This window comes from Neovison vison, chromosome 9 (assembly GCF_020171115.1).
Source record: "Neovison vison isolate M4711 chromosome 9, ASM_NN_V1, whole genome shotgun sequence".
In the NCBI taxonomy this organism is placed as follows: domain Eukaryota; kingdom Metazoa; phylum Chordata; class Mammalia; order Carnivora; family Mustelidae; genus Neogale; species Neogale vison.
Window position 1 is genome coordinate 10326589 of NC_058099.1, and position 26352 is coordinate 10352940.

General features: G+C 60.9%; 1 protein-coding gene across 1 annotated transcript; it reads left to right on the forward strand.

Annotated features, from left to right (window-relative positions):
• Positions 1-5757: 5757 nt before the first annotated feature.
• NR5A1 (nuclear receptor subfamily 5 group A member 1) lies at positions 5758-25592 on the forward strand. Its single transcript, XM_044264226.1, has 6 exons — positions 5758-5859; positions 6004-6145; positions 8408-9033; positions 15539-15658; positions 17367-17514; positions 25345-25592. Exons 1-6 carry the CDS (start codon positions 5758-5760, stop codon positions 25590-25592), a joined length of 1386 nt encoding a protein of 461 aa, XP_044120161.1.
• Positions 25593-26352: the final 760 nt, after the last annotated feature.

The following is a 26352-nucleotide window of genomic DNA, read 5'->3' on the forward strand; positions in this document are numbered from 1 at the left end:
TGTGTGCCTCTCTGCCTACTTGTGATCTCTGTCTGTCAAATAAATAAATAAAATCTTTAAAAAAAAAAATGGGAAGATGAGTTAGGGTCAGTCATAGGCAAGAGAAATATACCTCGTAAGAACTTCAATGGATGAAAAAGACGTAATTGTGAGGTCATGCATGTTGGGAAATAAGTTATATGTGATGTCATAGGTAGAAATTAGAATTAGAATATGTAGTCCCCCTTATTGGCAGAGGATGCATTCCAAGACCCCCACCAGAAGCCGAAAACCATGGATAGTACTGAACCGGATATACACTCTGGTTTTTCCCATACCTATATCCCTATGATAAAGTTTAATTTCTAAATTAGGCACAGTAACAATAACTAATAATAAAGCGGAACAATTATAACAATATACTGGTAATAAAAGGTATGTGCCTGTGGTTTCTCTCAAAATACCGTGAACTATGCTCTCCCTTCTTCTTGTGAGCTTCAGAGGTGAGCTGAACTGTAGGGGCACCGTGAGAGGCTACTAGGGGCTGACCTTCTACCAACACGTCGCGAAGAGGGTCCTCGACTTCTTGACCCCGGTTGACCCCAGGTAACTGAAACAGTGGAAAACAGGGGCTCAGTGGGTTAAAGCCTCTGCCTTCTGCTCAGGTCATTATCCCAGGGTCCTGGGATCGAGCATCAGGCTCTCTTCGCCCCCCTCCCCACCTGCCTCTCTGCCTACTTGTGATCTCTGTCTGTCAAATAAATAAATAAAATCTTTAAAAAGAAAGAGTGGAAAACAAAACCACAGGTAAGCGGGGACTACTGTGCTTTTAATCTGTAGAATTGGTTAGTTACGACTGTCAACAAAATTTTTGTCTTGCAGGTATTTTCATGATAAAAAAAAAAAAAAGTGTTGGGGGCACCTGGATGGCTCAGTCACTTGAGTGACCAACTCTTGGTTTCAGCTCAGACCGTGATCTCAGGGTTGTGAGATGGAGCCTGGCAAGGGGCTCCATGCTCAACAGGGAGTCTGCTTCTCTTTCTCTCCCTCTGCCCCTCCCCCAGCACTCTCTCTCTCTCTCTCTCTCTCTCTCTCTCTCTCTGCCCTGCCCTATCCTGGCCTAGCTACCCACTTGGCCCAACCTGCGACCACGATAGGCAACCACCTGGCCTTGGGGCAGTCTCAGCCCTGCCTCAACTTCCCCAGCTGTCCGCTGGGAGTATCAGCAACCCCCAGCAGATGGGACATTCAGCCACCAGGGAACGCGCACGGGCGGTGTGCAGCCGGCTCACCTGTTTGCCCTCCATCCCCTTCGTCCTCTCTGCACATTCTTCAAGAGTAAAAAGATCAAGCCAAAGCAGGAGAGCCACCTGGCCAAGTCATCCATGCCCCTGCCTCCACTCCAGCCCGACCTGACTCCACTCCCTCGTCTGGACCAGGCCGGCGGACCCCGGCGGGCCAGGCCCCAGGGAGGTAGCCATCCAAGGGGAGAGAGGCCACGCTGCAGGCCCGGTGGGGGAGCCGCCCATAAATCAGGCCCCACTCCCACCCAGTCACTAACAAGCGGGGCTGCCTAACCGCCTACATGGGGTCCCTGCCTCTAGGCTCCCACAGCGGCCTGGAACAGCCAGCTGGCCAAGGCCTCCAGAGTGCCTTGGCCTCCACCCCCACCGCGGCCCCCAGATAGATAGGGGTATTTTTTTTTTTTTTCTTTTAGGAGAAGAAAAAAAATCGACCTAAATGAAGAGAAACACCAACAAAGAAGGAGAGAGGCCTGCGGAGTCACGTGGGGGCAGAGACCAATTGGGCCTCCGGTGCCCCCCCTCCCCGCCAGGGCGGGGAGGAGGAGGACGGACGGACAGGGCCAGCCTACTGTCCGCCTGCCGCCCGCCGTGGCGTGAAGGAGTTCCCGTGTGCCCACGGTCACCACTGCCCCACCTGGGCTGCCGGAACCTTCCCTCGGACCCCTGGTGCCCACTGGCCACCCTCATCCGGCGTGAGAGCTGTCCTTCCGCTCCGTAAGTGAGGGCCTGGGCCCAGGCCTCTAATGGCCAGCCTCCCTCCTCAGTGCCTCCCTGCGGCCTGGGCCGGCCACTGCCTGCTCGGCTGGGTGACCGGTGCCCGCGGCTCTGCGCAGGGAAGGGGCCAGAGATTACTCCCAACCTGCCCTCCCATCATGCTTCCCCCTCTTCTTCCCTGGGCAGCTGATGGGAGGAGCTAGGCCTATGGGGACAGGCCCCATGGGGCTCTGCGGTGTCCCGCTGTCTACTAGCAGCCGAGTGCCCACCGGGCTGTGCTGGCCCAAGCCTAGCAGTCCGGGAATGCGCCCTTGGTCTCTGGGCCTGTCTTTGGGTCTCTGGGTCTCCCTGCCTGCGTATCTGTGTTGTCTCCGTGGATTTGTATGGATTTGTGTGTCTGTCTCCAACGTCCTTCTGTCAGTCTTTCTCTGTGGCTGGTGCAGATCAAGGTTTCCTTCCCTGGGTAGGTGGACGAGGGTGCAGTGGAGCCCGGGTCAAGCCCAGGGCTCCCAACCTAGGACAGTGTGGCCTCTGGAGAGAAACAGGGTAGAGAGAGGTGGAGGGAGAGGGGCCCAGCTCCACAGACCGCCTGGGTCCCCAGCCCAGACTTGTGCTTACATTGCCCGAGTTCCTCAGCAATGTCCAGTAGACCCCAGCCCTCACCCTCCATCCCCGCCACTCCCCTACGGAGGTAGTGCCCGTCCTGATTTCCCTCTTCTGAGGCCCCTCCCGGAAGGAGAGCTGCTCAGAGGCACTAGTTCCCCACCTCCAGCTCCTGCAGATGCTCATGTTTTGGGGGGGGGGTGTCTCATGGGGGGGCATCTGCAGCTAAACTCAGGCTCAGCTCTCTCTCTGTTCTCACCAAGTCTCATCTATGGCATGTCACAGAGACTGCAGGAACCCTTCTGTAGGGCCGGACTTTTCCATTTTACATGCGGAGAAACTGAGGCTCAGAGAAGCAAAGTGACCTGGCACAGCTTGCACAGCAAGTCGGCTGCCTATTCCGTCCTTTCTTCCGCGGGTGAAAGATAGGAGGAATGGTCTGCCCCGGTTCTCCAGCCACGGCTGGCAGGACCAAGGTGCCAGCTCCAGCCCTAGCCGGGTGGCGGGGGAGGCTCCTGGGGCGGGGGAGGCTCCGGTCGGGGCCCAGGCGAAGTTGGCCAGGGCCAAAGGCCAGAGCCTTCAGATCCGCGCGTTGCTGCGGGTGCCTAACTGTGGTCACCCCCACCCCCCTCCGACCGCTTGAAGATCGTGGCTTTTTGGCCTTGCTGATCTCAATACACTTCTCCGCGGAGCGGGCGAGGGCAAGATGAGAGCAGGCCCCTTTCTCTGGTCTCAATTTTTTCATCTGAAAAATGAGAGTGATCAGGTAGCATTTCCCTACCCAGAGCAATTGCTCACTGTAGCCCAGCCAGGGGGACCCCTTTGTCCCGGGGATGCCGGTCGCTCCCTTCCTCCTCCCTCAGCCTGGAGAAAGGCTCAGAACGGAAAGGGGGCAGAGGTCCCTCTGTTCTCCTAGCTCCCGCGCCCTTGGTGGCTTCGGGTCCTCGCCTGTCCTCGGAGGATTCCCATTTCCGGCCCAGCAAAGTGAGGTCTCCGTTGGAGAAAGGGTTTGCCCCAGGTCTCCCAGCTGGGTACTACTGAGGGCTTCACAGTGTTAAGGCATGCGTTTTGTCAACACCTCTTCGGTTCATCCGCACGCCCACTCTTAAGGAAGTCCAGTCATCATTACCACTTCGCAGATAAACAAACTGTGTGTGTGTGTGTGTGTGTGTGTGTGTGTGTGTGTAAATATGCTTGTCTCCAGTGAGGAAATACGGCAGGGCCAGGGCTCGAACCCGGTTTCTAGCCTTGAACCCGTGCCTTGGCCATGTACCCCCACGTTCGCCCTTACCCACTTCCACGCTGCAAAACGACCAGCGCCCTCAGCGTGGCCCTTGCCACGACTAAGCTGGATTAGCAAACAGGGGCTCGCCTCCTGGGTGGCTGGAGGCTTCCAGGCGCCCAGCACCTGCCCGGATTCCGAGGCTCCCGGGCTGGGGATGGGGGACGGAGAGGGTAGGGTAAAGGCGCTAGCCAGTCTGGGTGGCGGGGGAGGGCGCGGGCCGGGCCTCCGCCCCCGGATACCGCACGCGCTGATATAGAGGGGCCGGCCCCTGGCCCGGGCGAGGCGGGTTAGCGCAGCGCGCATTGGAGGCGGAGGGGCCCGGGTCCCAGGTGCGCCTTGGTGCGGCCCTGGAGGCGGCGGGGGGTGGAGAGGCTGGGGGGTGGGGGGACTCCGAGGCCCCGCGCCCCCGCCTCCCCGCCCCCGGCCCGATCGGCCGTCATAGCGGGCAGGCGGCGCTGCGCCCGGGTGCGGCTCATCGCCGGCGGCGGCGCGGCCAGGAGGTGCGGGGCTCTGCGCGGGCGGGACGCGGGGCGCTGCTGCTCGCAGGAGCCGCCAGGTGGGCGCCGGGAGGGCCGCGGCCTCCGTCGCGCCCCTTCTCTCTTCCTGGGCCCCGGCTCTGCGCGCTTCCCTCCTTGGGACTTCGGCTCTCCGCCCGAGGTCGCTCCCCCGCCTGGGGCTCGGCCCCCCGGGGCCCCGGGGGTCTCCGCCCGAGGTTTCCGCGCCTCGCGCCCGGCCTGCGGCTCCACAGCCGGCGTCTCCGCTGCGCCCGCGCTCCGCCCGACGTCTCGGTCTCGGTGGCACAGGCTGCGCCTCCCGTTGCCGTCGCTGCCGCGGGCTTTGTCTCCCACTGCCCGGGGGCCCCGGCGGCTCGGCGCTTTCGGGCTCCCGGTCCCGGGCGCCGTCGTTCTCCGCCTCCCTCGGCGCGAGTCCCCGGCGGGGTCCGGCCCTGCGGGGCCGCGCCTCGGAGCTCGGGCGCACGGGTCCGGCCGCTTCCCGCGCGTCTCCCCGGCCCCGGCCCCCTTGCTGGGCGCCTCCGTCTCTCCAGGTTTTCCCCCAGTGTCTCTGTCCCCCCTCTGCCTTCCTCCCTCCCGGGTTTCTCTCGCCTCTCCGTGTCTCGGGCTGTCTCTCGTCTACCGCTGTGTCTCTGGCTCCGCGTCTCCTTCTCAGGTTTTCTCCTGGGCCTCTGCCTCTCGGCGTCTCTGATCTCTCTCTCTCTCTCTCGTTCTCCACCTCCTTGTCTCTCTGTCTCGTCTCCCCCCGGGTTTTCTCTGCCCGGCATCCGTGTGTCTCTGTCAGCCTCGGATTTTCGTTGTCTCTGTCGCCCCAGGGCGCTCGCTCCGTTAGGCGGCGTCGGTCGGTGTCTCTCGCTCTCGCTCTGGCCGTCTGTCTGTCTCCCCCGGACTCTGTCTCTGTCTCCTTCGTCCCTGTCCGATCCGCAGAACACTCGAGGCCCCACTCCGGCCGGGCTCGCCGGTGTCTCCCCCGCGGCCGAGACCATCTCGTTTTCTCAGAATCGGGGTTTTGTTCTCAGACGAACGAATCCAGACCCGAGCGCACCGAACCGAGGGTCCCGGAACGGGCGCGCCGCAAACCCCGCCGGGGGAGCCCGCGGGCGGGGGCGGGGGGCGCGCCGAGCGGGAACCCGAGCAGGAGCAGAGGGACAGGGCCGGTGAGGGCCGAGGCGCGGGCCGCAGCGGCCGCATCCCAGGACGGGCTGCTCGGGGCGCTCGAATGGGCGGCCTCGCCCCGGGCGCGGTGATGGGGGACAGCGGCGTGGGGGCGCCGACCCCGCCGGCCCCGGGTCTGCCGCGCCGCCACTCGCGTCCCGCCCGCGGTGACCCTCTCCTCCCTCCGCAGGCGGACGCCGCGGGCATGGACTATTCGTACGACGAGGACCTGGATGAGTTGTGCCCCGTGTGCGGGGACAAGGTGTCCGGCTACCACTACGGGCTGCTCACATGCGAGAGCTGCAAGGTGAGCGGGCGGCGGGCGGCGGGCGGCGGGCGGCGGGCTGGGCGCTCGGGGGCCGCGCGGGCGGGCGGCCGGAACGCGGGGACCGGCCCGGGGAGGGGGACACGGGGCCTGCTCGCCTCCCGCGCGGACTCCGCTCTCCCCTAGGGCTTCTTCAAGCGCACGGTGCAGAACAACAAGCACTACACGTGCACCGAGAGCCAGAGCTGCAAGATCGACAAGACGCAGCGCAAGCGCTGTCCCTTCTGCCGCTTCCAAAAGTGCCTGACGGTGGGGATGCGCCTGGAAGGTGGGCGCGCGGCGCGGCGGCCTGGGACCGCTGACTTCTGACAGCCCGGCTTGGGGGGTGCGGGTGGTGGAAGGGGTGCGAGGAGGGCACTCGTGACCTTCTTAAAGTTTCTGGGGCCAGCCGTGGGCCCCGCACGTGGGGTGAGGCCGGCTCTCCGCGCGGAGGGGTAAGGAGTGGCTCTGTCTGGCGAGGGGATGCGTGCAGGCTCCGCGGGCTTGGGTCCAGAGGCATCCGCAAGGGAACCCCAGGGAGAGGACCGTCTCTCCAGCCTCTGAGAGGGTGTGCAGCTCCGGGCAGAGCCCGGCCTACCTCCTCCCTCTGTAAGGAGACCTAGGACACCCCCACTGACACCCAACAACCACGGGAGCCAGGGTGTTTAATACCTTAACCAGACAGAGTTCAAGTCCCAGGGCCACCACGCACAGGATGATTGATCCTGGGCAACTTCCTTAACCTCTCTGAGATGCAGATTCCCCATCTGAAAAGTGGACCTAACAGTAGTTAGGTCCTTCTTTATTTTTTTTTAAAGATTTTATTTATTTATTTGACAGAGAGAGAGATCACAAGCAGGCAGAGAGGCAGGCAGAGAGAAAGAGGAGGAAGCAGGCTCCCTGCTGAGCAGAGAGCCCCATGCGGGACTCGATTCCAGGACCCCGAGATCATGACCTGAGCCGTAGGCAGCGGCTTAACCCACTGAGCCACCCACGCGCCCCAGTTAGGTCCTTCTTGAGTCAGTGTGACGGAATTGTCAGTGTGAGGGAATTGAAAGGCTAGTATAGAGCAACTGCTATTATTATTATTATCATTATTTATATTATTATCTGTCCATCATTACAGCCTTCATTCATCCAGTCCACCCAAATGTTTGTCCGTCCAAAAGTTCGCTCAGGTCGATCACTTATCGGGTGAAAGTCCTTATACCATGTTCTTGGGAGGACCCTGAGAGGATGAGGGAAGGGGAACAATGGGTCCCAGAGGACCCAGGCCCATCCCTCCCACCCCCTCCATCCACAGGGGAGGGAAAACGTTTCAGCAGGAAAACCTCAAACTTTCTGAGTGTGGACAGTCCTAGGCGTCCGCCCTGCTGGCCCCAGTCGGGCTGTGTGCCGAGCAGGCAGCTGTTGGCTCAAGTTTTCAAACAATGTAGAAGGTCCCTAGTGGCTCTGGGAGCCACTGACTACAAGTCCTGCCACCTAGAGGAAGGACTCCCAGATGAGAGGGGAATGTCCCAATATCCCCAGCTCTGGGTCCTCCGGGCCAGGGGAGCTAGCTGTGTGCAAGGAGCAGCAACACTCCGGATGCAGCAGAGGGAGCAGAGCCCGGGCTCTTCACCCCTGGGGCAGGAAGATGGGCTGAATGGACCTCCAAGGCACTTCCCTCCTGGGCACCACCCTCTCCCTCCTGCTCTGTCCCTTTTCCAAGAACTCAGGGTGGGGTCCTGTCTGAGCAAGGCCTGGGGCCACACTCCAGCTGCAGAGATGCACCTGCTGGGTCCAGCTAGTGACACATTCTTGGCCAGGCGGTGGGACATCTGGTGAGCCAGGGAGGTCCCTTCTTCCAGCTGGGAACCCTGGCCAGCCCTAAATTCAGCGTCATATCTGAAGGCACTGGGGGAAGCCCGAGTCATTTTGCAGTAGGGGCTCGACAGAGTCGGCCAGTCGGTCAAGAAGCAAGCAGCTGGACCCTGGGCACTGGAGGGAGGTTGTGAGGAAGGCTGACCGGGGTCTGCTTCCTGCTGCCATCTCCCTGCTCGGCCTTGTACTTGGCACCTGAACCCGTTACTGAATCCCCAGAAACTCTCAGCCGGGGTCACATGGCATGATACCCCTCAGCAGGATGACAGCGGACAAGAGGCAGGACATTTGGGGCAAGGACAGTGGAGTGTGCCTAGATGAATCCAGGAACACTTCTGGAGGTGGTGACCCTAGGGCTAGATGTTTGGCAGAATGAGAGAAGGAAAGGGTTGGAGGCAGAAAGAATATGGGGGGTGGGGAGCAGGGGAGGAAAACGACACGTGCCAAGCCAGAGGAGCGGAGAGAGAACACGGTGGGGAAAGAACATGGGGTCTTGGAAAGGGTGATCCGGGAGGGCAAACAGGGCCTCGAATGCCAGGCTAAGGAGATGGACTTCCTCTGTGGGCAGTGGGAGCCACAGGAAGGTACTGAGCGGGGGAAGTGACGCAGTTTGGGAAAGATCTGTGACCGTGACCTTATGGTAGGTGGCTCGGAGGGGCTGAGACCAACGCTCTCCTTCTGCCCGCAGCTGTGCGTGCTGACCGAATGCGGGGTGGCCGGAACAAGTTTGGGCCCATGTACAAACGAGACCGTGCCCTGAAGCAGCAGAAGAAGGCACAGATTCGAGCCAATGGCTTCAAGCTGGAAACAGGCCCCCCGATGGGGGTGCCTCCCCCACCCCCTCCGCCGCCGGACTACATGCTGCCCCCTGGCCTGCACGCGCCTGAGCCCAAGGGCCTGGCCTCTGGTCCACCTGCTGGGCCACTGGGCGACTTTGGGGCTCCAGCACTGCCCATGACCATGCCCGGTGCCCACGGGCCACTGGCCGGCTACCTCTATCCCACCTTCCCTGGCCGTGCCATCAAGTCTGAGTACCCAGAGCCCTATGCCAGTCCCCCGCAACCGGGGCCACCCTATGGCTACCCAGAGCCCTTCTCTGGAGGGCCTGGCGTGCCCGAGCTCATCCTACAGCTGCTGCAGCTGGAGCCAGAAGAGGACCAGGTGCGGGCTCGCATTGTGGGCTGCCTGCAGGAACCGGCCAAAGGCCGCCCTGACCAGCCCGCGCCCTTCAGCCTTCTGTGCAGGATGGCTGACCAGACCTTCATCTCCATCGTGGACTGGGCACGCAGGTGCATGGTCTTCAAGGAGCTGGAGGTGAGTCCCTCCTCCCGCCTGGCTGGCCACTGGGCCTGGGGTGTCATCCTGGCGCCCGAGCCTCCGTCCCAGTTAACCTCTGGATGGAGCTGTCCTGCCCACTGGCTTCAGGCAGCATCTGGGCACAGGGAGGTTTCTCTGGGGACACTGAGGAGTGTTTCTGGCCTATCGCAGCCTTCCCTGCTCTTCACCCCCCTCTCCCTCACCCTCCTGCTCTCTTTCTTTCTCTGTGTCTTGAATCTCTATTTGTCATAGACTCTGCTGCTTTGTCTCTGCCTCTATCTCTTTCTGTTATCCCTCTCTCCCTGATGTGCTGTCTCTCTGCATCTCCGTTTCTCTGGGCCTCTAGGTCTCTGTTCCGTTCTCTTCTGGTCAGGGTCTCTGTAGGCATTTATCTCTCTTCCTCTGAGACCCCGAGCTCCCCCAAAGGACTAGCTGAGTTCTTTGGAAGCTGTCTCTGGCTGCCCCAGCCCAGTGTCGAGAAGAGGACACAAGTGATCCCATCCTCCTGTTTGGAGAGGCCGCCAATCCCTGCCAGCCTCAAATATGATAGGTGGGGGTCTTCGTATCTCGGAGTGTGGAATGCTTGTGGACGTTCTCCTTCCCAGCTAAGGTGAAAGTTCCTGCTGTCCCTGCGTCTCTCGTTCATGATGGCTGGTCTCGAGGGTCTGTGTGTGCAGTGGGGGCTAAGTGGGGCTTGTGCGTCCTTGTGTGTCTTCCCAAAGGAGCCCGACTACCTCTTGCCCAAGTCTTCCCTTCCCCTGGATTAAAGTACCTGCAGCGAAAGTAAGCAAGAAAGCAGCGGGAAAAACTGAGGCCAGATAGGATAGAGGTTCCCAGTCCTTCTGCCGGGCGGCTTAAAGGGCCCAAGGCCTGGCAGCTGCCCCTCTGGGGCCCTGGCTCCCTGCGAACAGGCTGCTCTGCCAACCTCTGAGGCCGCTCAAGCCCAGGCAAGGCCCTTCTCGCTGGCCGGCGCACAGACCATCTTTTGTCCGGGCTGATTGGTGTGCGGTTTTCCCCGGCCGGCCTCCCTGGCTGTTCCCGGGCTGGGTGTAAACAGCAAGGCCCGCTGCCCTCCCTGCTGGGGCCACCGCAGCCTTGAGCAGCATTGTCAATGCTGACGCCTGGGCTTCCTCCAGGGGCATGTGGCCGGATGGGCCGGGGGCACTGCCTGCCTGGGCTGGCCACGGACGGGATAAAATAGGAGGTTGGGCCTGTAAGCCCTTGAGGCATCATGGGGTTGGGGGCCTGGAATTGGTGGTGATGATTCCTGCTTCCACAGTGGAGGAGCTGGGGATGTGCCCTCCATCTGCCGCAGGGTGGGACTTCTCACCCTTGTCCCCACTCTAGGCCAACCTCATGGATGGGACAAGAGGCGGGACCTTGAGCAATCCCATCTGCCTTTCACTCCTGGCTGGAGGCCCTGGTTGGGGATGAGGATCCCAGGACCCTTGGGTTGGTTGCCAGCTTCCCCTCCAGACTTCCCATGAGCCCCTTGTGCAGAGGGGAGGAGGAGCAGAGCATTCCTGGCTTTCCAGAACCCTGGATCCAGGGGCAGGGCACTTCCTCTGGCCGCCTTCCTAGTCTCTTGGGGTTTTTCACGCAGGATGGGAAGGGCTTTTGTCCCAGCTTGGCTGAGTGTTTTTTCCTGCTTCTGGCTTCTCTGTGGTCCAAACCTTCCTGCTTCCCCTTCCCAGAATCTCTGAATCGAGCCCAGGAATATGAACCATGGTCACCATCTTCTGTAGAGGAACCTTGCAGCAGCCCAGCCCATAGTGGGCCTCTTCGTCAGCCATGCGGAACTTCTTTCCTACTGGTCCAGCGAGCCTGGCTGGTGTCTGTTTGCAAAGCCAGAGGTGGGGAAGCAGAAAAGTGGGAATGGGGCTGAATGACCCTGTTCTCCCTCTTAGGTGACCATTCACCAGCCCCCCCACCACCTCCAGCAGAATACATCTTAGGAGACAGAGTGGGGAGCTCTCGAGCTCTTAGAGTGGGGCACTGGGGCTGGGCAGTGGGCACCTTGAAATGAATTGGACCCAGGAGGCAGCCAGGATTTTGCAGGAGACAGTCATGCAGACGCCATCCAGGGCTCTGGGAGTGATGGAAGGGGGGTAGTGGGGCCCAGCAGCAGGGCAAAAGGCCCTATCTAAGGAAATCAGGGTTTTCTTTGATCTCTGCCTTTCCAGAAAGCAGTCTGAGAAGGTTAAGGACATCCCAGGAAGGGGGAAGAGCATAGGGAAAGACCTAGAAATGTGAAAAGGTGTCCTATGTCAGGGAGTTTCAGGTGGTCCTCTGTGTCTGGAGAGGTTGGCAGGGTCAGAAGCAGAGCTTGGACCAGGAGCCAGGGCTGGCAGAGGCCCCACATCCTGGGACAGGGACGGATCCTACCATGGAGGCTGAGTTCTCCCCAGAGGCCACCCAGCCCCCTGTGATGCTGATGACATCTCGCTGCCTAGGGGAGGGCCTGGGGTCCTTGCTGAGCTGCCAGGGATGCCGGGAGCCTGGACGCCCTCTCGGGGTTCTCCTCCTCCATCCCCTCTCCCAGCTTAGATGTCCCTCTGCCTCAGTTTTTCATCTCACGCAATTGAGGTGTGTTGGCGCTGACCGTGGCAGAGAAGTTCATAACAAAGACCAGGATCAGAGCAGCCTGTGTTCAAGTCGCAGCTCCATGGGCTCTGCTGCCTAACCCCGGGTGTGACAGTGGGCGAGGCACTACTCCTCGGCCCGCGGTTCCCTTAGCTATACGATAAGGGAAGTTGAAAAACTTCTGCCTCGTAGGGCTGTTGCAAGGATTTAGTGAGCCGGGACAGGTCCGCGGTCCCGCACAGGGCCCAGCGCACAGGAGAGTTTGGTAGGTTGCAGTGGTGGCTCCCATCCTTCCTGTCCCCTCTGCCGCTGCTCCCGACCTGCACTTGCAGGAGGTGCTCAGGCCTGGCCGGGAGGAGTGCGAAAGCATAGGCTTTACCCACGCTCCCCTGGGCACTATGTCCCGGGAGCAGACGCGGGCCAGGCCACCTTGCCCTGGGCTTAGAAAGCCACTGTGTGGCAGCAAGGTGGCAGAAACACCCGTCCCTGCTGCTCTGCTCGGTGGAGGGCCATGTGTCTGCCCAAGCCGTCAGCCTCTCGGGACGGTTCCCAGGAAGGGCAGGACGGCCCATAGGAGTCAGGGAGGGGGAGGGGAGCCCCCAGAGGGCCTAATGACCCATTTTGACATCACTTCACCCTCAACATCCAACTGCGAGGCCCCCGATGGGCAAGAGAACGGCTCAGATTGATGGTTTCATTTAAACAGCAGTAACTCTGTCACTCCCGGCCTGACAAACGGCGGCCGGGCGACCGCTCCGCGGGGACCGCGCCCCGGCCGGCCTGCGGCATGTCAGTCACTGGAGAGTTACAGAGCCCGTTGGCCTTCGGCTGCCAGACGGATCAGACCCCGGGGGGCTCCGGGGGGGGGACCCTGCTGGGAGGGAGGTCAGCTCGGCACCCATAAATACCCCTTCTCCAGGGCAGGCTGCGAAGCGTCAAGGCTCCGGGAGGATTTATGGCAGACTGGCGGGAGGGGTGGGCGGCTGGGAGGCTGAGCAGACAGGCCAGGCCGGCGAGGGACCCCAGGGCCAGGCCGCTGGCAAACGTCCTTGTTCCCTGGGTGCCAGGGAGGTCCGAGGGCAGAGGAGGAACCTTTGCTTAGGGAGAAAGCGAAGCAAGGTGAAAACCAGCCTCTTTGGTTAAGTGAGGCTCTTAGCCACCTGCTTTACTATGGAGAGGGGCCTGCAGCGAGGGCCTTCTGGTTTTCTTTGAAATAAAAAGAGATGTGTGTGTGCGCGCGCGCGTGTATCTGTATGCGTGTGCGTGCTCATCTGTGTGTGGGCAGTGTTTGAGAGTTTAGTATGTGTCCATCTGTCCACCTAGAGGAGGAACAAGTGACAAGTCCATTGGCCAGGGGTAGATGGGCACGTCAGCGGGGGCAGGATCTGCAGGAGAGCCTGCCATGGGGCCACAGAGCCCTTTGCAACAGAGGCCCCTGGGTTCATACATCTTCTCTAACCAAAAGAGGGAGCATTTGTTTTTCCAGTTCCTCAGAACAGAAAATCAGGGCAGAGGAGGATATGGGGCTGAGTGGGGACTCGAACAGAGGGACAGGGCACCGCGGCTCAGCCAATATGGCATCTGGCCGCCCTGCCACCCCTATCAGCCCCGTGGCCAGGGCTGCCCCCACTCCTGGGGTCTGAGGTCTGGGTACAGAGTCTGCTCCCAGGGCTTGGCCAGCCGGGTCACTGTGACCCCTCTTGCTTTCTGCCCAAAGCTCAGCCTGCTTATCTCCTAATTCTCCCCTTTATCTCTCACTCTTCCACCTCCCCACCCCCCTGGTCCTTTAAGCCAGGCCCAAGGGCCGCAGTGAGGGGTGAGCAGAGCCCAGCCCCGCACGTCCTCCCTCTCTCTCTGCCTCCATCTGGGTGGCCCAGGGTAGGCCACTGACTCCTAGCAGGCGCCTTCCATGCTGGCCTCGGGACTTCCCGGGGCCCTCCAGCAGCCCGGCCCAATTAGGGGCCTCCGGTTACCTTAGGCAAGCCTCCGTTTCCTCATCTGTAACATGGGCAGAATGTTGACAGGAGGGGTGAGGAGGCCGGGGCCGGCGTGCTGAGAGTGGGCCCGGTCACAGGCACTCCCCGAGCCTTGCCTTCCTCCTCAGAAACCGGTGGGGAGGCCTCCTGCCTGTGGGTCTCCGGGGCTTGGCCACTTGCTGAGGAGAGATAGGAGAGATGTCTCTGTGATTGACCCTTGCCCGGGTCTTCCTCTCTCCCGGCCCCTTCAATCCAGGGCCCCTTGCGGCTGAGCCTAGGACCCCGGCCGGGCTTCTTGCTCTGACCACAGCTGGGCTCTAGGAAGCACTTTCTGCTAGGAGGGGAGGGGAGAGGTGTGCAGGTTCTTGACACAGAGACGAGGTGAGCAAGGGAAGATAGGGGGCTGGTGACTCAGAGCAGGACAGAGACAGGCCCTCCCTCTTGTTCTCAGCCACGGCGGGCCATGGAAAGGTGCGCGGGCGAGGCCCCAAGGAAGCCTGAGCAGCTGCTCACTTGTTCTCTGTGCACTTGTTCTCTGCCTCCATCCGCCTGAGGATGGGCCCCAGGCTGCCCCCGGGGGTGGGGGGGAACCGAGGGGAGGAGGGGGCTTCAATCCCCAAGAAAAGAGAGCTGGGCACTGGGCGTTGCTAGTTCCCCTCAGGCCAGAGGCTGCCTGGATCCTTCTGGCCCCCCCAGGGTTGGGGGCAGCCCCTCTCTGCTCCCTGTGCCTATCTCGGGAGCAGATACGCATTCATCATTGCTCACTGGCCCCTCCTCCGGGAGCCCAGCGATGAGCTGGACACCAGCCCTGCCTTCCCAGACCTTCCCAGACCCCGCAGGTGTTGGGGGAGGCAGAGGCGTGAACTGGAGTCCTCCGATGTGGCAGGTGCCACAGCCAGAGGATGGTGAGGGCACCGCGGGAGGAGAAGGGATTGAGGGGAGCTTCGTGGGGGAGAGAACGAGTGAGCCGTGAACTCCTGAGTGGCCTGGCTGGGTCCTCTTCCATCCCAGGCAGTTCGGAGCGCGGATCTGGAACCAGATGGGGCAGTGTGACCTCGGGCAAGTTACTTGACTCCTTGGGGTGTCTTCTCTCCTTAGACTGGGGTTAGGGACTGTCCCAGCCTCCTAGGGGCATGGATCTGTAGCACGGAGACTAGTAGCTGTCAGAGTTGGCTCTCGTCACGGGGCAGGGCCCAGGAAGTACCAGCTGGGCAGATGGTGGCGGGCGAGCGAGCCGCGGGGGCTGGGAGGGACTGGCATCTGTAGCGTGTCTCCCCAGGGTGACCTGTGGGCCCCTGTGCCCCGGGCACTTGGGAGCACCCAGGAGAGCGCGGTATCTGTCACTGTAGAGGGTTGTGGACTGAGAAGGCCAGCCATGGCTCTGGTCTTGCTCTACCTCTTTGTGATCCCAGGATAGTCCCTCGCCTTCTCTGGGCAGGAGATTGTCATCGGAACAATAGAAGTTTTGGCCAGAGGTTGCCTGAGGGCCCTTCAGGCTCTGGCATCCCACGGTCCTGAGTCCCGCTCACCATGGTCACAAGTGTCTACTCTTGCGGTGCTAGAATGCCTTGACCCTCTGGGGCGGAAGGACCACCCCCACCGGGTGCTGTACTTTGCCCACTTCACAGGTGAGACACTTGAGGCTCAGAAGGCTATAGAACTTGCTTAAGATCATACTCCTTGTAGGAGCAGAGCTGGGGCCTGCAGCCAGGCCCGTCGGAGTTCTGAGCACCTCCAGTGGCTTTTTTTTTTTCCGCTTGATCCCTGCTACCCTTTGATGAAGCAGGCAGATAAGCAAAAAGGGCACAGAGAGGGGAAGCAGCTTGCCCAGGTCACATGTCCAGGTGAGCCTCTGCATCGTGGGCTGGGAGAGGCAGGGGTGGGAGGAAGGTCCCCGGCGAACCCGGCAGGACCCCAGCCCCACACGTGCCTCTTCCCTGCAGGTGGCCGACCAGATGACGCTGCTGCAGAACTGCTGGAGCGAGCTGCTGGTATTCGACCACATCTACCGCCAGATCCAACACGGCAAGGAGGGCAGCATCCTGCTGGTCACCGGGCAGGAGGTGACCAGACCCTACTGTGTCCTGTGCCATGCCCTGAAGGATGCTTCCAGAATTCTGAGCCCAGAAGAGGTCCTAGGCCTCTCCAGGGCTGGCTCTGGGCACCCCCAATGTCAGCCCTTTCCCCAAGTTCATGCCCCCACCTCCGTCTGACCAGCCCTGGCCCTGACCTCGACAGGTTCCAGCCCCGAGGAAGCAGCTCAGGGATGTGGGGAGGGTCAGGGAGGCTCTTGGAGGAGGTGAAAGTGGCCCTGGGTCTTGAAAGAACACATAGGGGTTGGTCAGGTTGTAAAGGGTGGTTGGGGCCAATCCTACTCCCATCACAGCAGAGGGGACAGCATGGACAAAGGCACACAGGGGGATGGTTAGAACCTCTGAGTTACCAGAGGCTGCCCGTATGTGGGTGCTAGTAGGTGGGTTTGGGGGACCAGGAGCCCTGTAGGCGAGGGGTAGGGCTAGGGGCAGGCCCTAAATCCTGGGTGGATGAAGGAATGGGTGAAGGAGTTAGGGACCCCCACCCCGCCCTGAGCAGGGAATTACAGGCCCTAGCATAGGAGCTGGGACCTCCTGAGATCAAGCAGGGAGCAACAGGAGAGTTTTAAGTGAGGAAGGGCTCATCCAGGTTGTATTTGAGGGGGAGAGATGGGGGTTAAGGAAGTCGAGGCCCTTGAGTAATGCTGGGGACCCAAGCGGGAGCAGTTCAAGGAGGAAGGCCCCTCCTGGGCTGGAGGAGGTATGGGAGAGATGGAAGGAAGGAGGGAGAGAAAGAAGAGAGGCTGATGCCGGGATCTAGGCTGGTGGGGGGAGCATCACTCCCAAGGGGGAGACAGGAGGAAGAGCAGTTGACAGGCACTCGGGGGTGGGGTTTGGAGGCTGAGGCCCTGCTCCCCATCCCGAATCTCCAACCCTGGACGTTAGTCCTCATGCCCTGTTCTCACCCTGGGCCTCCAGGGCCAGGGAATGCTGGTCCCGAGGGTGTGGCTTGGAGGTCCCCAGGAGTGCGGGACAGGAGAGTCTGAGGTGTAAGTGTGTTTGTTGGACGGTGCCAACTCGCAGGCCGTGGTCTCTGAGGCCGTATCTCCACACACCTAAGCCTGTGGTTGTTGAGATCTGCCTGTCACCACGTGTGGGAACTCATACACCGGTGCGTGTCCGTCCCCTTACCTTGTGAGTTGACCCTACAACCGCCTGTGTGTATGTGTGTGCGTTCACTTCCTGAAATGGCTGGGCCGCCCTGCAAGTGTGCCCAGGAGTGTGTGTGAACGAGAGCTGAGTTGTGACCACGTTCCCAGTCTGAGCGGCCGCGGGTAGGCGTGGGGGCCCGGGCAGTCCCGCGGCCAACGGGGATCGGGAGGACCAGGCCCCACCCTGTCCCCGCACCCAGCGCGTGTCTGCCGCGGACAGCGCACGAAACACAAAAGCCGCTCGTGCCACGGGGTCGGCGGCAGCTCTCTGAGCGTGAGGGACCCCGGGGTTGGCTCTGCGGACCGTGGGGCCCTCAGCTCGCCCGGCAGTGAGGAGCCCTGGGGAGGCGGGGCCGCGCTGTGGGGCTGGAGGGTCTCTGGGGCGCGGGGAGCGGCCCCCACCCCCTCAGCTCCAGGGACGGGGCCACCCTCCCCAGCCTCCTTCCGGGGCACCCCTCCAGTGCCAGCCGCGCCCCTGCCCGCCGCCCCGGGTCCCCCGACCCTGACCCTGCCCTCCGCCCGCGCAGGTGGAGCTGAGCACGGTGGCCGCCCAGGCGGGGTCCCTGCTGCACAGCCTGGTCCTGCGGGCGCAGGAGCTGGTCCTGCAGCTGCACGCGCTGCAGCTCGACCGCCAGGAGTTCGTCTGCCTCAAATTCCTCATCCTCTTCAGCCTCGGTGAGTGCGCCTGCCCACCTGCGGCGGCGGCGGGAGGGCGGCCTGAGGTGGGGAGGGGGCGAGGTTGCAGGCCCCGCCCCCCCCGCCCAGCTCCGTGAGGCTCCGCCCCCGAGGGGGCTTCCGCGGCGCGCGGGGACCCCTCCCGTGGTGAGTCAGGGCCTGAAGGGACCTGGCCCCTGGCCCGGCTCTTCAAATGGAGGTTGATTCCTCCCTGGGCCTCAGTTTCTCTGTTTGGAAGTAGGGCCGACCAAGACCCGGTCTAAGATTGGCCCTCTGTGGGGAAGGACTCCGGAGAGTTCGGTAAATTCCTGGCTGGAAGCACCAGAGAAGTGCCCAGGTCGCCTCCAGAAAAAGGCCTGTGTGAGCTGGGGAGGCTCTGTTCCCTGGCTCCCATCCTGGGGTCCCTGTTCTCCAGGTTCCCTGCTCTGGGGGAGGGGGCCCAGATTCCGGCTCTGGGCGGGATTCCCACTCATTCATCCGCTCCTGTATTCATTCGTTCTATAAACGTGCTGAGCATGGGCACTCTGCAAGGCACCGGGGACACAGGGTGTCTCCCTGTCCCTATTGTCGCCGAGCCAGCCCTATCGGTGGAGAGACCATAAGCATAATCCAGTTAGTAAGCTACGGACAGGAGTGGAATGATCAGTGAGATGTACAGCCCAGAGGACCATGATAGGGCTGAGGAGGAAAGTAAAGCAGGGAAGTGGCAGAGGGTGAGCCCAGCCCAGCAGCCCCACAACCTGAGTCAGGCGTCGGGGGGGGGGGGGTGGGAGGGGGCGGGGGGGGGGCGGCTCCGTCTCATCACCTTCTGACCTGCCCAGCCAGTGCCCCTCCAGCCTCCACCCTGCTCGGGGCTCTCTTCAGGCTGGCCTCCTGTCCTCCTTCCCCTAGCAAGCCATCCGTGCCTTCCCCGGGTTCAGCAGGGCTGTGAACGCGGGCGTGTCCTTGCTCTCAGGTGGCTCCCAGTCCAGTAGAGGCCTCCGGCTTGGCTCGTGCTGCCGGGGCAGGGACAGAGATGGGGAACTCGGAGTGGGGAACAAGGGCTCTGCCGAGAAGGCTTCCTGGAAGAGGGACATCTGAGCAGGGCCTTAGAAGCTGAGTAGGAGTTTGCTGGAGGGATCAGTCTTTTAGCAGAGGTGTAGACCGGATGGAAGGTCAGAATGGAAAGGCATGACTGCCTTGTCACTCGGGCAAGGATTCAGATGTCATCTTTGTGGTAATTGACATCCTAGCCCGGGCCAGGGAAGGGAGCGCCTGCCCGAGACTGGGGAGAGCTGGGCGGGTTGGGCGGGTATTAAGGGAGTATTGATTATGGTTCCTGGGCCGTTCTCTTCTCCCCACTACTGCAATAGTTGGAGGGTTTCCGTGCAAGGCTACAGGGCTTGGTAGGGGACAACCATGGTGCTGGCTGGGGACAGAATCTGGGGCAGCCAATTAGGAGCTGTGGCCTGAAGCCCGTGGAAGGGCCTCTGGGGCCGGGGCCACACTGTCTTCAGCTGGGGGAAGCCGTCCCTTCCCTCCAGCGAGTCCCGCCTCCGAGCCGTGTCTCTGTGAGCGGCCAGGCATGGTGGCGTGTGGTTGGGGGTGTGGAGACTCTGGGAGGCATGTGCGTGTTTGTGCCTTTGCTGTTTTCACATATGAGCGAACTATGAACTTTCGTGGGCTGGTGGCTTTTTCCATGTCCCGTCGTAGAAAGAATCTGTATGTAACTGGGGAGTGACGGGAGACTTGGAGACAAGAAGAATGTGGAGTGCACATAGAATTGAAGTGCGGGGTCTGTGGCGGTCCGGCTGCTTGCTTTCTTTCTTTCTTTTTTTAAAGATTTTATTTATTTATCTGACAGACAGAGATCACAAGTAGGCAGAGAGGAAGGGAAGCAGGCTCCCCACTGAGCAGAGAGCCCGATGTGGGACTTGATCCCAGGAACCCAAGATCATGACTTGAGCCGAAGGCAGAGGCTTTAACCCACTGAGCCACCCAGGTGCCTTCGGGCTGCTTTCTTGACCTGACACTAATCAGGAGGCCTCCAGGGAGGTCCAGAGGTGGGGTGGGTAGAAGGTGGGCTGCCAGCCACTAGCCTTCTTGGCCAGGCCTCCCTGTGAGTTGCTGCCCCGCTTTGGCTTTCTAGACCCCTAGAGCCCAAGGCACACCCCTGTAGCCCCTGCCCCTCTCCCAGTAAAGCCTCGGGGGCTGGGACTACCAGGCCCAGTGCAGCTCTGGCCTCAGCCAGGTGATAAATCCAGGACTTCTCCTTGTATTGGAGGAGGTGGGGGATAAGGCTAGCAGAACCCAGCCCAGCCCTCTTTCCAGGCTCTTCCGAAGCCAGAGTGCTGGCCCCTCCTTCTCGCTAGTCTTCCTCTTGCTTGCCAGAATGGGGCCTAAGAGACAGGGACACTCTCCAGGGCTTGGCTGGCATAGGCTGGAGGGGCTGGATACAGGAGGGAGAGAGTGTGTGTGAGTGTGTGTTCACACATGTGAGACACAGTGGAACAGTGCTTAGGAATGGGAACCAGGGACAGACCCCCTGGATTCTAAATCTGAACTCTCTCTCTGGCTGTGTACCCTTGAGCAAGCCACTCTCCTCTCTGAGCCTCTATTTCCCCATCTGTAAGATGACCATCCTGATAATCTTTAACTTCTATGAGGATTTCATGAGGGAATTCCCCCAAGGTGCTCTGCATCGCTTGGGCGCTTGGAAAGTGCATTGGTGGTGTTTTTCCTCCTAACCATCATTACCACCAGTGAGCAAAGGAAGAAATGAATGAATGAACTGAATGAATGATCAAGTCGGTCTCCATCTTCATTGCCTGCTGTCTGGCACAGTGCCCTATCACAGGGATGCAGGTCTGGCTGAGGTGGGTGGGGGAACGCCCAGCCCAGCGGGTCAGAAACTGTAATGAGGCTGAATCTGGGAGGGGAGGAGGAGGAGGAGGAGGCCCAGGTGCCTGCACTTGCCTGAGCTCCTGGGAGAACAGTAAGAGAGGAGGCCAGCTGAGCTACGAGGCTATCGGCTGATAAGATTCAGGTTCCAGCAGGAGCCTGAGCAGGCCAGTGTGATCAGGGTTGGGCCAAAAAGAAGAACCCACCCCACACTTAAGATATCAAGGAAGACTTCTTGGAGGAGGGACCTCTGAGCTGGGCCTTGCAGTATGAGTAGGAGTGTTCTAGGTGAAACAAAGCAAGCGGCCGCAAAGGCGTGTGCAAAGAGATGGGGAATCCGGGAGGTCTGCTGTGGTGTGGGGCAGGGAAGGGGTGGAGAGGAGCCTGGGGAGGCGGGCAGGGACTGAGCTGTGCAAGGCTTTGAATGTCAGGCCAAGGACCTTGACCCTTCCCTTGGGAAGGCTTTTCAGCTGGAGTAACATGATCGCATTTGCATTTTAGCAAGGTCCTTCCAGCTGCTGCAGGGAAGAAGGTTGGCAGTTGGCAGCCCAGAGCCCTGCAAGAGGCTAGACCTGGGCTGGAGTGAAGTGGACAAGTTTGGGGAAGACGAGAGGAAAGATCTGCCCAGAGTTTGGAAGGTGGAGGGGGGGGTGGCTCTCCCATGGTCCCAGGCCCCAGGAGTTAAGTCCCTAAGGGACCTGGAGCCCAGAGAGGGATGGCCACTTGCTCTTAGACCACCACCTGGCATGCTGGACATCACCCTTGGGGCAGTGCCTCCCTGGGCTGGGCAGCCCTGTCCCTTGTGACGACTGTCCCCCCACCCCCCCCCCAACTGCCTGCAGCCCCCTCGTGCCTCCTTCCTGCCTGTCTCCGCAGAAGGGTGCCATTTGGCGTCTAAATAGCCTTCTCCCTGCAGGCGTGGAGGCAGGTAAGGAGGTTTAATTAAAATTAGTGCCTCTCTCCTGGCAATCGCGGTGTTTATGAAGATGGGCTCGGCTGGCATTGTTCCGCAGAGGACTTAATCGAAGCTTAATGGATTGACCTAACATTCGATTTCCTGACTCCCATTGAGGCGGCCGCCGCAGCATTCCCTTAAGCGTTTGCAATTTACCCACTGCTCCGCGCCAACAAAAGGCGGCCTGAATAGCAGCCCCACTCGAGGGGCCATTGTGCGCGGGGGCGCCTGCCTGAGTCACCGCTATTGGGACAACATTCTTTATGCCTCGCTGGAATGAAAGGATTATTCAAATATTCAATTAAACCGTGAAAAGGGGGCTTTTCTGAGAACCTGGGGGCCCCCAGCTCCGCAGCGCTAGCAGGCTGCTCTCCGAGGGGGGGTGCCATCTCCCAGCCCCCTCCCGCCTCCCACCTCCAGGACTGCTGGGGCTAAGCAGGCTGGGGGTGGGGGGGGGGACACGGCAGGCTTTTCTCCCCTGGGCCCATCTCCAACCTGCGGTGTCCCGGGGCCCAGAGCTGGGCACACAGATCAGGCCCGGTTCCCATTTTGCAGGTGACAAACAGCTCAGGGGAAGGGCCTTGCCCAAGGTCACCCAGTTGATTATAGAGCTGGGATTTGAACCCCTGACATACTAAGGGGGCACCTCCAGGTCTGTGCGACTCCTGCTCCCTCCTATCTAGTGGAAGAAGGGCGTGGCTTCAGTGGGATGTTGGCTGTCACACCCATTATTCCACAGAATCTTCACGACAGTCCCTTAGAGGGGGGTGCGGGGAGGTGGGAGAGGGGAAACGACTTGACAGTGGTCTCCTCCAGGGTGAGGAGGAAGAGGAGTCTGGAGTCCACAGTAGCCTGGGAAACCTAGGATCCCAGGGGTGCGGGCCCTTGGACAGGACTCCTAGATGGGACAAAATATAAAGTTTTCGTGTCCCATCGCTCAGGAACTGATGTCCAAGCCTGACGCTGCCTGTGCTTACCTACCAGCCTTTGGAGCCAGGAGGCCTGGCTTTGCGTCCAGACTCTGGCATCTATTCGGTGTCCCAGGCGCACCCCACGCCTGGGGGAAGCCCTTTTCTGCCTGCCTGGGTGTCTTTGGGGATTAACTGAGCGAAAGCACGACACCCTGCGGGTGCCCGGGAACCTGGGTGCGCCTACACTGCAGGGTGGTCACTGGGGCTTAACTGGTGATGGCTTCCTTTCCCCAGCCCGGTAGCCCACCGCATGGGTGCGGTGGGGGTCTCCAGGCTGCAGAGAGCTGAGAGGCCCAGAGAACTGTTAAGAGTGAGGGCTGTCCCTGAGCGCTGTCCTTGTCTGCACCATCCCCTGCGCTCCACCCCATTGTCCCTGGTGTGGTGCTGCGGGGCTGTGGGGAACAGTAAATCCTGGTAAAGCCGAGGCTCTGGTCCTCCCAGCCCCCTCCCACTCCTGCCTCTGCTGCAGCATCCCAGCCCATCCTCCTCCGCCCCCAGCTGTTTCCTCTGGGCCCCCTTACTGCTGTGTGGCCTTGAGCTGGTCCCTACCCTTCTCTGGACCCTCAGCCTCCTATTTCGTATGGTCAGAAGGCAGTATCAGAAGAATTGGCCAGCCTGGGCTAGGGTCGGGGGGTCGGGGGGTCGGGAGCCGTGAGGAGAGGTGGGGGTGGGAGGTGAAGGTAGACAGGACTCTGTGGGATGAAAACAGGTTGGGACAGGGACGGGCCAGTAGCTGCCTCTTGTGCTTAGGAGGCTGGCTTCACAGAGGGTGGGGGTTTCCCATGACCTTTGAGTGTGTCTGGAGTAGTCCAGGCTAAGGAGCAGGGCTGCAATGCACAGTTGAACACGTTGTTCACTGCACAAGGGCCCCTAGGCAGGGGATGAATAGGGGCTGATAGCCTGCTTGTGAGCCCCTTGCCATACTGTCCCTGTGGACAAGGGGAAACTTCTTTCTAATTGGCACCAAGGTGCCTTATGGGCTCATGGTGATCATGGGGAGGCAAGAGAGAAAGTGACCCTGGCTCACTACAAGGAGGTGAGGCAGCCAGGGGTGGGGGTGGAGGACGGGGTGGGGGGCAGATCCTGCCATACGCCTTAGGCCCAGCTCAGGTTTCCCTAAATCCAACTTTGGACAACACAGGCCTCGGCAGGCGTACCGGGGGCGGCTGGGGATCAGGGTTGCCAGGAGCATCGAGCCCTCCTGGCGCAGTGGGTGTTAAGCGGGATTAGAAGGGCCAAGGGCTGCACATGCTGGGCTCCAGACTCCCCCGCAGCCACGGAGCTGATGGGGATGGGGGCAGAAGGGAAATGGACGGATGACCACTGCCTGAACCCCTGGAGGCCGACTCACAGGCCAGGCCAGGCCAGATTTGGGGCTGGGGGACGGATCCTGTAAATTCCTGCTGAACCTCAGTCTCCAGGTGAGGCACCAACTGGGGGTGCGGCCCAGGAGCTGAGAGACACCCACCAAGCCGTGATGAGGACTTGAGTGACAAACTGACCCTCTCTGGGTGCCCCCCGGGGCCCAGGTACCTGCGCAAAGTGGGCTGCCCCGTTCCCAGAGGAAGGAGGCCTTGCAGGCCAGGAGGGGACAGGGCACAATGCCACGGCTCCTAACCGGTGGGACTGGGTCTTGAACCCCAATTGCCTCTCTCCAACCCCAATTGCCTCTCTCCAAAGACATTTATTTTTCGTGTCTTCACTGCACCCCTCCTGGGCATGCAGGAGGCACTGGTCACACTCCTCTGTCCCTGGCACAAGCGATCACCAGTCCACGGAGAGTGGCCAGCCCTTGCCTCTGCCACAGGCAGCCACGCCTTCATGTTTAACTTGGATTCCTTGTCTGTCCCTGTTCTTACATAATGTGCAGGCTTCTGTGCAAGCATTTTTAATTTATGTAGATGGCTTTGCCATGTAGATTGAACTCTGGACCTTCCTTTTCTGTTTTTTTCCACATAGCTCTATGCTTTTAAAGATCTGCCTGTTCGCTCTGTGCTATGTCTGCTCCGTTGCTTGTGTCTCCCATGCGGGACTCCCCGGGGTGCCCCCCCCATAAATGCAGTTGCCGTGACAGTTGCCCCCACGGCCCCATGAGAGAATCTCCTTGTGGTACTGGTGGCTCTTGATCGGTAGACAAGAGGAGTGCCTGTCGCTGTCTAGAATTGGGCCTGTCCACTGATGGCGACGGGGGTGGGGGGTGATGCAACGGGATGGTTTTTTGTTCTGTTTGTTTAAAGTAGTTTCCACGCCTGGCGTGGAGCCTTACGTGGGATTTGAACTCATGACCCTGAGATCAAGACCTGAGCCGAGATCAAGAGTCAGATGCTTAACCAATGGCCCCATCCAGGCCCCCCACGATGGTTCTGACCGTCGGGCTGGGGTTGGTGTTGATCATGGTGGAGTGAGAGTAGGGGTTACAGTGGCGACACACTTGTGTTCAAGTATGTCACCACCTACGTGTTCTTACGTGTCCAACACTGTTCTCCAAGCACTTCCCACCAAGCATGTCCCTGAATTCTCCCGACAGTCCTGTGAAGTAGGTACTGTTGTCACCTGTCACATGCGCAGGGAGACAGCTGGTGAGGTGGGGATGGTTTTGGAGACGATGGAGGTGTTCATCCTGACCAGTGGGAGGGTGATGGTGGCAGTCATGATGGTGGCAGGTGATCGTGGTTGGGGGAGTGATGGTGGCAGTGGCCATGTTTGGGATAACTGCAGAGAGGGCAGTGTTGGTGACAGCTGCTGTGGTGGGGACAGGAACGGCTGTGGTGGTTGGGGGGATGGTGGCGGCGGTGGCCACATTTGGGAGGGATGCGGGGCTGTCAATACTGGCGATGGATGCTGGGGGCTGTGCTCCTCCCCCGCTGCGGTGGCGGTGTGGTGGCCACGGGAGGCCTGGTCGCGTCTCTGACAGTAGTGGCGCCCGTGTCTTTGGTGCTTCCAGGGGGTGTTGGCGTTGGCGTTGCCAGTGACGGCGGCTGATGCGATGGGCTGCTGATGGTGACGGAGCCCCTCCCTTTGCAGATGTGAAGTTCCTGAATAACCACAGCCTGGTGAAGGACGCTCAGGAGAAGGCCAACGCCGCCTTGCTCGATTACACCCTGTGCCACTACCCGCACTGCGGGGACAAGTTCCAGCAGCTGCTGCTGTGCCTGGTGGAGGTGCGGGCGCTGAGCATGCAGGCCAAGGAGTACCTGTACCACAAGCACCTGGGCAACGAGATGCCGCGCAACAACCTGCTCATCGAGATGCTGCAGGCCAAGCCGACCTGAGCCTGGGCTGGGCGGGGCCGGGGCGGGGCCAGGCAGGTGGGCGGGGCCGCAGCCGCCGCCGCCCCCCGCCAAGGCCCTCCAGGGGACTGAGTTTTTTCTGCCGGCCCAAGAGCCCCACCCTGCACGCCCCCGCCCCTGCGCTCTCGGCAGCCCCGTGTTTGGGAAGGTGGGTGAGGGGGGACGGGGTCTGGTGGAGGTAGGGGGGCCCCCGCTCGGAGGGCCCCCCCCGAGAAGGCGGCTGCTAACCACCCTCTCACCCTCCCCTTGCTCCCCTGTCTGTCCTGGAGTCTGGACGCACAAATCCGGGGAGGAGGCTCGGGATTCCCTGGTGGGCCTCCATGTCCCTTGGGTCCCAAGTTGTCCCTTTCTCCTCTCCGGGAAACAGAAGCAGAGGGACGTTGAGGGGGCACCAAGTGGAGGAGAAGAGAGGGTCTCCAGAACTCCCTCCCAGAGACCAGGAGGGCAGCCCTCTGTTCTGTCAACAGGGGTCACTGAGTTGGCGAAGTTGGTCAGGCACTGTGGGGCCTAGAGAACACTAGGGGGCGGGTTAGGACCAAGCCTCCCCAGCCCTTCCACCCCGTCTGACTCGTGCAGGGGAGAACTGTGACATGCTATCTGAAAAGAATTTCTCCGCAGTCAGCTCTCTCTCTCCCTCTCCCACCGAAGGAGAAGTTTCTGTTCCTCTCTCGCCAGGGAGCTAGAACATTCTAGCCCCACCCATAGTTGGCCAGCCCAGGCTGGTATGTGTCTGCAAAGGCTG